Here is a 15,146-nt window from a genome sequence, read left to right as displayed (position 1 = left end):
ATAATGATTTTCTCCCTTGCTCAGCAAAGTTTGTGAAACTGGACATTTTCCCCATGTCAAAGCCAGACAATGAGGCCTTGTCTGTGCTGCAGCACGGTAGTGAACAATTCCCACTGTGGCTGCCACCAGTTCAGCTTGCCTGCTAGGAGCTCGTTATTAAACTCTCTTCCTGCAGACTAATACCTCCCGGTTCACACTGACTGCCCCATGTCAGAACCACAGAACATTTGTGGGGTGATTCTGCAGGAACGCTTTTGTCTTCTTTTTCTTTGCCAGGGACATTCAAGAGCTGAGGAAGCAAATCCAAAGCTTTACAAAGCAGTCACGAGCTGGAAGCCTGCTTGAGCCATGATTTAAAACCACAGCCATTGTAAGCTAGGAGTGCGAGCAGTGGTTGAGGAACAGGAGTTAATCATTACTGTTGCACCTTCTTTTTCTGTCGTGCTTCTGCAGGCAGTTGCCTTCATGCAAGTTCCAACACCATGAGGTCTCCATCACTAAAAGCATCAAGATAACCAGTGCAGGACAATCCTACCTGCTGCATTGATCCACCTCCTTTGTGGATACATTCACCTACGTTTGAACTTTGATGAAGACCTATCCAAGCTTATCCAGCCCTGTTACCTGTCCCAGGGCCTCAAAGGTTGTCTGGTACCCATCAGCATCCCCACCACCGCCTCCCACCATCCCAGCATCCTGTTGCCTGGGCAGGATGGACCTTGTCTGGGCCCTGCTGCCTTCACAAGGCCAAGCATAAGGAACATGGCTCCAGCCAGGCCCTGAAGCGACACTCATGGTTTACAAAATCATGATTTATTACAGCTCTATAACATTGTTCTGTAATAAACAACTATAGGCCCAGCACGCCTCAGAACTAAGGTGTAGCATCAGCTAACAGACTTCCAAAGCTCAGCCCTGCCAGAGACTCAGGTTAGGCAGGGATGGACAAAGCTGCCTCACAGAGCTGTAGTCCCTGTGCAGAAGGGCCAAGGGCTCATGGCTGAGGACAGCACAGCCTCACCCATGCCAAGCAACAAGAGGAAGAGGCATCTTCAACTGCTGTTCACCCAAGCAGCTCCAGGCATCATCCCAACAGAAACAGGACACCTGGACACCAATGGGCTTTTTCCTTCAGGAGAAAAGCAACTCTGCAAGGAATTCCTTCAGAAATGTCATCACTGTTTTAGCACAGCTCAGGGTGGGAGAAGAGAAGGCTGTGTGGAGACCTCAGAACAGCCTTCCAGTACCTGAAGGGGGCCTATAGGGGTGCTGGGGAGGGACTCTTCATTAGGGACTGTAGTGACTGGACAAGGGGTAATGGGTTCAAACTTAAACAGGGGAAGTTTAGATTGAATATAAGGAGGAAATTCTTTCCTGTTAGGGTGGTGAGGCACTGGAATGGGTTGCCCAAGGAGGTTGTGAATGCTCCATCCCTGGCAGTGTTCAAGGCCAGGTTGGACGAGGCCTTAGGTGATACGGTTTAGTGCGAGGTGTCCCTGCCCATGGCAGGGGGGTTGAAACTGGATGATCTTAAGGTCCTTTCCAACCCTAACTATTCTATGATTCTATGTATAAAAACAAGAGCTCGGCTGGCAAGCCCTCAGTCATGCAGAGGGAAGCAAAAGGGGCCAGAGGGCCTGCAGCGATACAGCTGCCACCCAAGCTCTGCACAGACATGACCAGAGGGGTGAGAAATGGGCTTCTGCTGTTTGCAGGATAAGCCATGAGAGGCAGCACCCGAAGGGATCCAGGACACAGCTGGATAGATACAGAATACGAAGGAGGCTGCTGCTGTGGTGCTGTTTGCAGTGTAGGGGACAACTGGAGCTCCGGTCCCCAGGACTCTGCTGTGCTGCAGCGCTGCCACACTGAGGGGCTGCTCCTGTCCCCTCTCAGAAGAAGAGGTTGCTTGGCTGACTTGGAGCCAGAAGGGGAGTGTAGCCACAGGCCTGGTCTCTGAGGCACTGCCTTGTGTGCATCCCGGCATGCCAGGGTGCAGTGTGGAAGCAGCAGGGTCTGAGCCCCTTTTCCTGGTGCATACAGAGCACCAGCCCCAACCAGAAGGGCTGGTGGAGGAAGGGAAGAAAGAGCAGGCCCTGCAGAGGGGTCTCCACACAGCAGGGACAGGCGGTACAGGAGCCCCAGTGGCTCCTGCCAAACTGCCCACCCCCTCCTGCACAGACCCAGCTTCTGCTCTTGCTGCTGCAGGAAACCCTGGGCATGCTTGAACCGGGGCTGTCAGTGCTTCGGGCACTAAATCCACCTGCAAAGCTGTTACCCTGCTGTTAGCGCACTTGTTAATGACAGCAGTCAGTAACGAGTCTTGATCACACCGTGCTGTGGCTGCCCCATCCCTGGCAGTGCTCAAGGCCAGGTTGGAACTGGATGGGCTTCAAGGTCCTTTCCAACCCAAACAATTCCATGATTCCATGTTTTCAGGCTGCAGAAGGTCCATAGGAAGGGCAGGGGTCATCAGTTGCACAGCCCCCATTAAAACACATTATGCTGCTCCAGAAACCAGTGAGCTTTTGTTCTGCGTTCATTCTCCCTTTAGTGTTTTATGTAGACTGGATCCAGCACAGTTTAAAAACAAACTCCGGCCCCTTTACTCTGACTGCTGCTAACACCAGGGTTGTTTTACATCTTTTTCCCTAGTAACAAATCACAGATGACTCAAGCCTGAAGCCCAGGGCTCAAAAGCTCCATTTCCCAGGTCCTTTTGCACCTCAGCAGTGGATGTATTTTACACCCTTGCAATGGAGCCCGTTGCTAACACAGGCTGTGCAGACCCACCGCAGCCTGCAGGCCTTGCACAGCCCCGAGCCCCTCCGGCTCTCACAGCAGGCCTGGCCATAGGGGAACAGGGCAGGAAGAGCAGAGCAGCCGGCACGCTGCTCCATCCAGCTGTTGTGTAAGGAGTTAATCACAGCTGAAAGCCACTGCAGACGCAAAGGGCTCACATTGGTGTCTCTGGGTTTAGCTGCTCTTTAATTGCCTGGGGTGCAGGAGAGGCCTGGGCACCGCGGCCTGCTGGATGGGGGAACTACAGGGGCTCTGGGGCCTCCAGAGAGGAGGAAGGAAGCCAGAACACACAGGGCAGGGCCGGTCTCTGGAGTGGAGGAGTGTCCCAGCGGGGTGCCACAGCAGAGCAAGCCCTGCTCCTGCAGCACTGTAGCTGTGTCTGTGGGCAGGCCGACACGGCTGCACTGCACCCCCTTCACCCCACAGCGATCCTGGTGCAGCCGCTGCCACAGTTGTGCTGAGGAGCAAAGGCAACAGTGACAGCTGGTTATAAACTCATCTCCAGGTTCCTCACCTTTGTTTCCTTCTGCTTTTCACTGCAGAGCCAGGGCCAGCAGCCGAAACCTCGAAGAACAAGTGCTGTACCTGCAGAGTCCTACAGAAACAGGCACCCCTCAGCAGAGCGGGATGAACCAGGTAAGGCAAAGCTGCTAAAGCAAGGAATGGTCCTTGACTATGCTTTATCCCACAGGAACCCTGCTGCCAGCAAGGGGCTGTCGGGGCAGCTGTGCTGGAATGGGGAGGGCAGGGGCATCACGTACAGCTGGCACAGGTCGGACACTTCGTGCTGCTGGGGTGATGTGTAAATAGGACAAGCAGATGCTGCACTGAGCTTACGTGATCACAGGCAGCGGCACAATTCCTCCTACCATGATCCCAACTGACAGTAATTTAGATTCCATTTGCTGCTAGTAACGGATAAACCAGTCCTCCGCATGGATTTTGTGTTGCGCTTACGGACTCCAGTGTGGCCTTAAATCAGTTATTGCAAAGGCTCCTTGCACCTTGTCACAGTCAGCTCAGTTTCCTTGTACCATCACCTGTGTTTCTAAGAGCACAGTGAATGTGCTGAAGACGGAGGTCCCAGCATGGATCATCAGGGGACTCTCGATAAATTCTTTCCATTGCAAGCATGACTGGATACACCTTACAGTTAATGTTCCTTTCTATCCAAGAAATATCATTACCCCTTAAGATAAGGAGTCATAGGATGAGGCCTTGCTAAAGGCTTTCATCGGAGGTTATCAAAAATACATTCCCCAACTGTATGACCAATTCTGACCTATTCTGTCCTGTGAGATCTGATCTTCCTCTTTAAAACAAACACAGCCCACACCCAAACCATTCAGTGTGTCATCTTCCATTTACTGGATATGGAAGCAATAAACAGTGACTGGTTACAGGCATTTAGTCCATTTCTACTAAGAAAGCATCTCCTCTGACCCTTCACTTGGAGGCAGATCTTGAGGCTTGTTCCCACAAAGACAAAAGCTGTGCGGTACCACTTCACTAGAGGATACAGGTACAAAGGATTAACCTAACACATTGGGGTTGGGCAACTGGAAAGTGATTTTACACAGGCTTAATCTTCAGCTGTTGGGTTATTTTTATGCCACTGGCTTCCTGCTTAAGGTGCACTTCAGTGAAAATAAAGCCCCTTCAGTAGTTCCTCTGTATTTAAAGGTAAAATCCCTTTTACCACCAGCAGCGCTTCCTGCGCGCTGCTCAAGGCTAAAGAAAGAAATCTCCGAGTTGTCCCATAACTTGAATCAAACCCCACAGGTGTGCATGGCCCAAACTCCTCAGAACACACACACGTGTGTGTCATCTGCTCAGGTCCAGTGTCCCATGCCACCAATGTCATTGCTGCTCCCGCTCCCTCCCTGGAATAAACTTCCCAAGCCAGTTCCTAGTTGACCTCGATTGGTTTATTTTAGTTGTACACTTTGTCCCTCACATACAGTTAAAGAGTCCTTTACCGTTAGATTTCTACAAAAATATCCATTTTTCAAAAGCAGAAAAAGAGGGAAAGATATATTTTAATATATAAAAGGAAAAAAAAGCTAAATCTGACATTTCATTATATTCTTAAAAACATTCCAGTCTATTTACATATGTGTAAAAAAACCAAAGAAAATCTCCAGGTCTCTTGGTCTAGTGAGAACGTGCGCCTTGCAGGGGTTTCCTTTGTTCTCCTGACAATAAAATCTGTTTGTTACTTGTCGTATTCCTGTATTATTGCCCCAAAGACAGCATAAATAAGTTTTAAAAAGGTTTGTTCCAAACCAATGGGAGCTTGAGGGAAGAGCAAAGAAAAGCAGAGAGTCAGCATTTAAATTCATAGCACAACATTAAGCTGCAGATATGAGACAGTGGAAAAAAGAGCGCAAAAGAGATGAGCATTTCGAACATGTGTTGTTGACTGGTAGAACCCATCACAGGTCCTTCTTGGAACTGCACCAGCTACCACCTTTTGCAGCCAATCTGGGGTTTGTTCTTAGTTAATTTAGTCATTGTGTTCAGGGACTGAAAGTTTCTGCTGTCATCATTACATAGTGTATCTTCATTGCAGTAAAACTCCCTACTGCCTGGTGTCAAACAGTAGAAACAGGCAGGGATTCTCCACTACCCTGATGATGAACAAAACACCAAAGAACAGCACTCATTTTAGATAATGCAGAAAGGTCAGTGACAAGGAACTGGGGAAGGAATCACAGCACAGTTCTGGTTGCTGTTTCACACAGAGGAGAAATGAAACCTATGCGCAAAACAAAACTGCCACAGGTGAAAAATAAGCAAATTCAGCCTACTGGAAACGCTCAGAACCAGCTTCCCAGGTAAATGAACTGAAGCCCAATGTGGTGCTACTAAACTAATTGAGTTACTCCAGCTTCCCACTCATTTTAAATAAGGTTAAAATTCTTTAACAATAAGTAATGTATGGCTAAATATTTACATCGTAAATTCACTTTCCTAAGGCATTCAGTGTCACCTGTAAGACCCTGCCTGACTCTCATGCTCCATGCTCTTTGCCAAATCACTAATACGGGACTTGTGTGAAATATTAAAATAGTAAATACATAAAAGGCAATACAGAGTTACATATAATGCTTTAAAACACACCATTTAGAATAACCAGGTGAAGAATCTTTTTTTATGCAGGGTCTGGAGTTAACTTTATACACATCAAGCTTGAAGGGCTTCTCTCCTCTGCAGCATAATATAAAAGCATAAGAAAGTAAGGAAGCACCCAAAGTACGTGTATCGCTCGTGGATCTAAGGCAGACGTATCCAGAAGACGCAGCTTACTGAAAAGAGCATATGGATGCCCTGCATACAAATGCTGCTCCCTAACTGTGGAAGAACACTGCTCTCAGTACATGGAAAGATGGAATTCCTGCATTACTGCATCACCGAAGATGGGGAATGGCAGGGGAAAAATACCAGCTGGAATAGCAAAACAGGGGATAACGTTCCTATACATAAAGCAAAACACACACCAAGCTCTGTATCATTTTCATGGCAACGTTTTTTACCTTTCTGGAGCAGTGAAGAAGCCCCTCAAGTGCACCCGAACTCCTATTTACAAACTGTATAGGAAAAGGTTGTGTATACACTTATTAACAAATCATCTCTCCTAGACTGAAAAGTTCATTTGTCAAGAAAACTATTGAAAACAAAAACTGTGTACAAAAATATAAATATCTTTACAGTCTGTAGGCCCTTCCCATCCAGCAGCTGAACAGTGAAGAGCATCTATAGGTTACTGAGTAAGCAGTGGCAGAGAGGAATAAAAAATACATCTTGCAATTCAATACTGCCCTATTTCCCTGGTAATGAGCATTTTTGTTGACTTTTATTTTTTGCTATACACAGCTTGTGCAAATGCAGTGAGAAACCTCTGAGTACCTTTCCTGAATTTATAAAGGAATGGAAGGTTTGGAAAGATATACACATATTTTCATATATACATTCACATATACACCTCGCTCATTTATGCTGGGCTACCACAGCCCAGAAAGCATCCTGTATTTTCATGAAGCAACACTTCCTATGATCATTTCTAGCCACCTTTTGAAGAACAGAGGAAAGAAAACAAGAACTGGGAAAGCACTCCTGCTACTTCAGCAGTGCCTTTAAGGATGCAGCAATTAGGGTGCCCAAGTTTCTTTCTACTCTCTGTAATTTTTCCTTCCAGATGCTTTAAGCATCCAGGCAAAAGTGAGGGTGTGGGGGTTTTTAGTAGCTGTATTAGAGTCCTACTTTTAATTACACTGGGAAATATCCTTTCCTTCCCCATGTAGTGAGAGTTGTTTATGAAAATCTTCTGTGCATAAGATCCTAAAACAAGTCTCTGCCAGAGAACTAGCTAGCACCATGGAACAAAAACTATCCACTTCAACCTCTCAGACTTCCCTTCCGCTGCTCCAGGTAACAGGTTTGAGAGTAACCGCAACCTCATTTCTGCACATTCATCATATTCTGCAAACAGTAACACCAGCAAATGTGAACAATCCCATTTCTGCATAGATCATTTGTTGCCTGGTACAAAACCAAGTAATCCAGATTTTATCCCCCACAGGACAGCTACCTCCACACTTGCGGGGGGGGGGGGGGGGGGGGGGAGAGAAGGAACTTGAACTCAGTGCTTTAACAAACTATTTTGTGAAGGACCCAATTCTGGAAGGATACCATGTGCTCAGCAATGGTTATAGATCATCTCTGCTTTGTGTGAAGGGGAAAGAGAACACGCAGAATACAACAGTGAGGTAACTATATGCAAACATGCTTTAAGTTTCATAGCACTTAGTTCTCAGTTTGGGGCCTGCCCTCAGTTGAGCACAGTGCTGATGCCAGGCAGAAAATGAAGTGCTGCAAGCGCGGGAGGCTGCTGAACTCCGACCCTGGATCACGTTGCTCCACATCTCCATTCCAGTCTCTGATAAAAAAAATATGCATTTATTTGCCTGCTGAATTTGGAGGCAAGGTCCCAGTAGTAGTCAGTTTCATAACCACAGGAGCTAACGCAGGCATCACTCTGTTATCCTGTCCTTCTTGAACAGCTGCAGGTAATGAAGATTTTACCCCACTGGGTGCCAGTTTTGCAACCACAGGTGCCAACAAGGGCATCACCTTATTACTCTGCCCTTCTGAGTCCACTGGCAGACTTGGCACTTTTAAACCAAGTGGTGCCAGCTTGGGCATGGGCCTCCACAAAGCATCAGCATTACCAGCTTCTGGATTAGTTTTCATCTGCAAAATTGGTGGAGTCACATTAGTCGTCTCCACCAAGGCTGTTACAGTTTTCTCATTCCCACTACTGGTTACAGCCAGATTGGGAAGTGGATCCTTCATTTCAGCACCTATTACTATCTTTAAAACATCTTCAGATGACGGCTCCCCAGAGTTCTTCTCCCCATCAGTGAGGTCATCGTCTTCCAGGTGCAGCAGGAGAGGGCTTATAGAGCCACCACCATCTGGAACTTCAGCAAGGTCCTTAAAACTGCCTCCCAAATGGCCAAACTGGAAGGAAGACCCACCTGCAGTGGTGAGATCACCAGATGCTCCCCGACGGGCTTCTGCATCTTCATGAGAGAAGTCCGAGTTTAGAGTGCTGGGTAGTTCTGACATTGCTGAAGCATCATCATTCAGCTGCTGATTGAGAAAGGCAATCTCATTGAGCAGTGATGTGAGGGTTTCATCTGTGTCATCGCTCTCCTCGATGCTGCTCAGTAACTCACTTGCATCCAGTTCTGCTTCCTCCATTGCAGACGCTACTTTCCTCAATTCCATTTCTATTCTGGAATCTTTGATCTGCAGCTTGTGGAATGGCAATTCTTTAGGTTTTAACCTTTCTCCTCCAGGATCACTGTCTTTCCTCCTCGCTTGGCTCCCTACAAACTCGCCAAGGCAGAGCTTTTTGCTGAAGGACTCGGGAGGTTCCTTTGCACATGATACATTTCGGAGCTGGGGAAAGCCATCTTTATTTTCCAAGAAAACTTTCGTGGGACCTGTGGTACTTCTTCCATCTCCGCCACTGTCGCCAGGACACAGTTTAGCTTTTTCTTCTGAAAGGATGCTGTCACTCTTCCTACTTTCCACAGATGCTACAACCGGTTTCTCTGAAGCCTGAGCACCCACAGCTGCTGTTGTATTAAAGCTGTCGTTGCTGTTCAGGTTTACACCCATGCTTACCTCAGCAGCCAGTGATGTTACATTAACAATCTTTGGCATCATGAATGAATCTTCACTTTCTGCAAAGCCAAACAAAGCAGCATCCATCAGAAGCCACACTAACTGCAAGACCATAGAATCATAGAATAGATAGGGTTGGAAACGATCATCTAGTTCCAACCCCCTGCCATGGGCAGGGACACCTCACACTAAACCATGCCACCCAAGGCTCTGTCCAGCCTGGCCCTGAACACTGCCAGGGATGAAGCATTCACAGCCTCCCTGGGCGACTCATTCCAGTGCCTCACCACCCTAACAGTAAATAACTTCTTCTTTATATCCAATCTAAACTTCCCCTGTTTGAGTTTTAACCTACTACCCCTTGTCCTATCCCTACAGTCCCTAATGAAGAGTCCCTCCCCAGCATCCCTGTAGGGCCCCTTCAGATACTGGAAGGTTGCTATAAGGTCTCCACGCAGCCTTCTCCAGGCTGAACAGCCCCAGCTTTCTCAGCCTATCTTCATGCAGGAGGTGCTCCAGTCCCCTGATCATCCTCGTGGCCCTCCTCTGGACTTGTTCCAACAGATCCATGTCCTTTTTATGTTGAGGACACCAGAACTGCACACAATACTCCAAGTGAGGTCTCACGAGAGCAGAATAAAGGGGCAGGATCACCTCCTTTGACCTGCTGGTCACGCTCCTTTTGATGCAGCCCAGGATACGGTTGGCTTTCTGAGATGCAAGCGCACACTGCTGGCTCATGTTCATTTTCTCATTGACCAGCACCCCCAAGTCCTTCTCCGCAGGGCTGCTCTGAATCTCTTCTCTGCCCAGCCTGTAGCTGTGCCTGGGATTGCTCCAACCCAGGTGTAGGACCTTGCACTTGGCATGGTTAAACTTCATGAGGTTGGCATCAGCCCACCTCACAAGTGTGTCAAGGTCCCTCTGGATGGCATTCCTTCCCTCCAGCGTATCAACCGAACCACACAGCTTGGTGTCATCGGCAATCTTGCTGAGGGCGCGCTCAATCCCACTGTCTATGTCAGTGACAAAGATGCTGAACAAGATCGGTCCCAACACCGATCCCTGAGGGACACCACTCATTAGTGGTCTCCAGCCGGACACTGAGATAACTCCTAAAGTATTAATTGCTCACTTTCAGATCTTCCTGAAGCAAGCTGCTATTCGCAATTTAAACTGCTTACACAGCTTTGGTCAAGCAAAGCCTTAAAACCCTAATAGCTCTACTTTCAACTGGTGGAACAAGAGGAAGCTCCACAGCTTACCCCATGTTCAGCACTCTGCCCTGGGAAACGTCCCTCCAAGGTGCAGCAGAACTGGCTGGACATAGGAATGGGCTGTGCCAGAACAGGAGGATGGATGTAACCGGCAAACAGCCCCACCACCACTTGGCACTGCAGCTTCCTTACATCACAGACACAGTCCAATCCCTACTTACTCTGATTTCACTGAGGGCAAGGAAGCTCAGGGAGGTGGAGGAAAGTCAAAAAGCTCTCACCTATAATCCCCTCGAGGCCCCTCCAAGCTGTTCAAGACATTTAATAGTGATTTTCTTTTAATACCCAATTATACCTACCATTACTTCCTAGTGAGAAAACAATTTACCTTCATCTTTGCATGACTAAAGTTCCCTGCATGCAAGCAAAAAGATGCATGAAAAAGAGCCTACCTGGATGGGGCTCTGTAGCTGATACTACTGCTGAGGGCACTGGGTTTCCAGCAACAGCTGACAGTGTTATAGGAATGGTAGAGTTGGTTAGGATCCCTTTTACTTGGACAGGAACAGTTGATCCTGGTAGCTGAATCATCACAGAAGCAATACCTTATCCAAGAAAGGGGAACAGGGGTGAGGTGGAAACAAGAACCTTTCAGATGCTCAGTTAAGCCTGGAAAATAAGAGCCTTGCACTTCTAGAGTTTACACTGTAAAATCCTCTGAAATTGGTAAAAAGTAGAAATATAGATTGTTTAGATGACTAAGACATCTTCCCTAGGTATCCCTAGTTTCGAAATAGTGAAAATCTAATAGATTTTACTTATCTGTTGATAAAGGATAGCTTGACATAATTACATCCAATCTCTTACTAGAGTCAGGTTCTACCTCAGTTAAGTTGTGAATAAAACCCCCCAAAATGAAAGCAAAAATCAACAACCTGTTACTTTTTAAACTGCTGTGCACACCTAAGAACAGCATTATACTGATTTTCATCAACATGTTCTCACGTGACAGTACCTGGCTGTGCTGTCATGGCAGTAGTGACAGCTCGAGGCTTTAATTCAGCTTGCAACAGAGTGGAAGGAACGGCTGCTACCTGCCCTGGTACCAGTGGGCTCTTCAGTGTAAGCACCTGCCCCTGTGGAGTCATCACCAGGCTTGCAGCAGTTAGCGCGAGAGAGGATGAGGTGTCTTCTAAAAGAGACATGTAAATTGGTTAATCCATTCTGGCACGGCACCCTCAATGGCAAATGATACCTGTGATCTGGAGTTTAGTACAGTTGTGGAAGGAACTCCAGCTAGGTTTACAAACCCCAGATATCCAAATCCTGATGCCAAACTTCCCCAGGACTGAACAAAAATAAGGCCTCGTAAACCAGAATGATCAGCTGTTTGTAATAGCTTGAGACCACTTAAATAAGGTCTATTTATTATTACCTAAATAAGAAACACTACCAGATCCTTACAGAGTATTACAGTTGTACTACCATGGAAGTCTGTATTTCTGCCATCCTTTTGTTCCTTCCTACATTTATCCTAGAATGGTTTGGGTTTGAAAGGACCTTAAAGCTCACCTAGTTCCAACCCTCTGCCATGGACAGGGATGCCTTCCACTAGACCAGGTTGCTCCAAGCCCCATCCAACCTGACCCTCAACATTCCCCATCATTCCAAAACTCAAAGTCAGATTCACTTAAAGACCGCGGTAGTGCTGGTCTCATCCTTGCTGAAAACAAATAGTTTCTAACACCTAGTGGATGGACACTTCCTGGTCCTGTGCTGAACTTTGCTTCGAGAATGAAGCTGCCTGCACAAGCAGCCTAGCATCCTGACCTCCCATGGGTGCTGCTTCAATATGTGTCTCTCCTTTATGTGAAACATGCATCACTTTTAGCCCACCTGTGGCACGGACTCCTTTCCTGGCAAGTATCAAGGGCTTGCCTCTTCTATTTGTCATAGCCACTTCAGGAAGCTCTCTGAAGGGAGCTGAAGTTTCTTCTTGCTTTGTGCTAGCAGCTGAGGTTACAGCAGGTTCCTGTGGCTCAACTTCTTTCTTTTTTTGTGCTTCTACTGCTTTTTGTTTGGCATAGATGTATTCTAGCTTCTTCAGGACAACCTCTTCAGTCTTCCCTACAGGAAAATTATCAAAGAGTCAACCTAACTTCAAACTCTCTTTCCAATACTGAAGAGCTGAAGGCAGAACTAAATATCTATTGACACCATTCGGCTACTGAACATAGTAAGCCCCACCCCCACCAAATAAACAGCATACTTACTAACAGAGGGAAGCAATTACATATTTATTCCCACTTTTTATTTCTTCAGGAACATCCACACATTTCAGAACTTATCTGCAACTTTGATGAGCAGAAACCAGCCTGGACAAGCAACAGCTCTTGTTGAGCAAGTATCACTTGAAAGTATCCACAGCTGTGAAAAGATCTCACATCTCTTCTACTGATTATTGTATGACCACCAGACAAAACATTATGTTTACTCAGTATGAAACCTCTTGGATTAATGGACCCTGCTACTCAAATGACATTTAGAGGTAAGCTCACATTTTACCATTAGCATGAAAACTGTAACCTTGAACAACCACAAGGATTTTATACACAATCTGTTTTCTGCAGATGCACTCAATTTAATACAATCAACGTTCAAGAGACAATATTGGAATGTTTCCTGCTTAGTATTTATGTCCTGTGTCCTGGGTTCAGCATAGTGTCTCTTCAATTAAGTCTATAGTTAACTAACTTCTTGAGAGAGGATTTTTTTCCTCAATAGTTCTGAGGTACTTCACTAGGAATGCACAAGAGCAGAAAACTACTTTGTGAAGTTATCTGCTTTCATTCCCTGCCCAAAAGGCCCATCATTCGCTTCTGGATTACGATGAGGGTTCACCTAAACATTTTAAGATACCTCAAATATACATGAATTGATTCACATAGATATACAAGATTTAAGTATCTTTCATTTCTAATTTACAGGTCTTATTCCCAGGCAGTAAGAAGACTGGAAGAATAATTTATTGCTTTGCTTGTTCGCATACATTTTGGCACTGGCTGAACACGTGTCGCAGCTTTCCTACACCTTGAAATGAGACACAAAGACACAATAAATATAGCACAGTTTTGTCTTGAATGAGTAGTAGCTCAGAATATCCTGCACTTCTACGGACAAAGCTGTCTTCTACTAGACACTACTAACTCTAGGAGTACAAGGATAGTTATTTGCACAGTAGTCAAATGTTTTGGTGCTGATCAAAGACAGCTGCATATGCTTGTGAAGCACTGAGCAGGATGACAACGACAGAATGAAGTGACTTCCACACACACACTGAAGCATAACCAATGCAAAGGAACCCAATCCTGTGGCTGGCGGTACAGAGATCATGCTACTTCCTTGAGGCATAAAGGAAAACAAAAGCAGTTCTTATCAGCCTGATGTATCCCTGAGTCAGAGCTTTGGCGTCAAGAGTCTAAATTTTAAGTGAACTAATGACTCACCTGGATCCACTACGGATCCCTCCATTCAATCCTACTTTTACAAGCCTTTTTCATTATTCCAACTAGTCTCTATCCAAAACCAGTCTCACCTGAAAGCTTGGATACTTTTCGAATCAAAACATTTTGTTTGCGCATCAGTAAGTTCTTCTGTCCAATAAATTTATCTGCCTGATCAGTCAATCCTTGGATTTCCTCATAGGCCTAGAAAAGCATGAAGGAACTGATTTATAAACCAATGATACCCAAAATAACAGAATCATTTTCCTTCTCAGAAACATTTACAAAATTGATTTAGACATTTTCATCATCTTAAGAAACCAGGACTCAGAGAAAGCACGTGAGGTACCATGGAATGCCAGCTTTTCCTAAATGCAAGCTCGAAAGCGATAAACATCTTGTTCATCCTTCCTCCAAAATACAGCTAAAGAAAAACAACTCACAATTTCAAGGTGCAGCTGATAAGCATAATTATACACCTACATCTTATATTTTGTTTCCTGTCATTTACATCTTTACAATGAAGTTTTTAATGGCAATATAATACTTAATGAAATGCTATCTTATTCTGCATCAAAAAAGGAGGACTTTGATGTATTTCAAAACTGCCTGATGTACATGGTAAACCACTGAGCAATTAGGACATAACCTTCCACGGCTAAATTCACAAAAACTACAAGGAGAGGGCTCATCTGAACAAATGTGTCTGTGTCATCAGGTTAAGCTTTCAGGGATACAGATTCTTTCAGCTACTGTTTTATTCTAGAGACCTGTAAAGTGACAGAAGTTCTCTATTCACAGGATTACTGGGACTCACTCAAGGAGTTCATATTAGCTTAATTACTCTATCCCCATTAAACTGCTCCTTACTTACGCTTCAACATACTTACCTGCTTGAGAATGTAGCATTTGGAGACCTTGGGCAGGCCGTGTAAGCCCAGAGCTCTCTTCAACTTCTCAAAGAGATCTCTCATTTCATTACGTCGCCGGCGTTCGTTTGCTGTGTGTGTCTGGCGGTAATGAGCAAAGGCTTCTGCCACCGTCTTCAGCTTCCTGTTCCAGAATTGATGTTTCTGCTGGAGAAGTAACCATATTGACCAGTTTAAATGCAAAAGCGAACATAATGGCAAGCAGTGTTCAAATGCATGCCCGATATACAAGATTTATACAGACACCTGAAGATTTCATGTCATGCTATTCTGCTGTTACATCTCCATGAAATTTCAGTGTCAGAAGCACACGCAATAAGCATGAAATGCTGACCAACAAAAAATGACCAACATAATCACATCAACCCTAAAGGAAAAGGTCATGAGCAGTTCCTCCTATTCACAAGCTTTTACTGTTTGCAATACAAGGCTGCTTAGGTAAATCGTAGGATTACAGCAAAATCACACGTTTTGAGCCAAATCTTTCTTCTTGTTTGCTT

At 45.7% G+C, this 15,146-nt stretch overlaps 1 protein-coding gene across 6 annotated transcripts in view; it reads right to left on the bottom strand.

Annotated features, from left to right (window-relative positions):
• Positions 1-7,567: 7,567 nt before the first annotated feature.
• MGA (MAX dimerization protein MGA) overlaps positions 7,568-15,146 on the bottom strand; it is a 48,319-nt gene continuing 40,740 nt past the window's right edge. For 2 of the 6 annotated variants that reach the window (XM_061343541.1, XM_061343542.1), the window contains 6 exons: positions 14,608-14,793; positions 13,810-13,921; positions 12,111-12,341; positions 11,230-11,406; positions 10,667-10,819; positions 7,568-9,056 (listed from right to left, as the gene is read on the bottom strand). In XM_061343541.1, the coding sequence (XP_061199525.1) occupies positions 7,762-9,056; positions 10,667-10,819; positions 11,230-11,406; positions 12,111-12,341; positions 13,810-13,921; positions 14,608-14,793 (2,154 nt within the window). In that variant the 3' untranslated portion in view covers positions 7,568-7,761. Of the gene's footprint in view, positions 9,057-10,666; positions 10,820-11,229; positions 11,407-12,110; positions 12,342-13,809; positions 13,922-14,607; positions 14,794-15,146 lie in introns of those variants that run through there. The other 4 variants (XM_061343544.1, XM_061343543.1, XM_061343545.1 and 1 more) reach the window with 4 other exon arrangements.

The sequence above is a fragment of the Neopsephotus bourkii genome, unplaced genomic scaffold (assembly GCF_033783945.1).
Source record: "Neopsephotus bourkii isolate Nb327-2 ecotype Australia unplaced genomic scaffold, CSIRO-AGI_Nbou_v1 NB_1825, whole genome shotgun sequence".
In the NCBI taxonomy this organism is placed as follows: domain Eukaryota; kingdom Metazoa; phylum Chordata; class Aves; order Psittaciformes; family Psittacidae; genus Neopsephotus; species Neopsephotus bourkii.
Note: the sequence above shows the minus strand (reverse complement) of the source record. Positions and strands in the feature narration are given on the sequence as shown.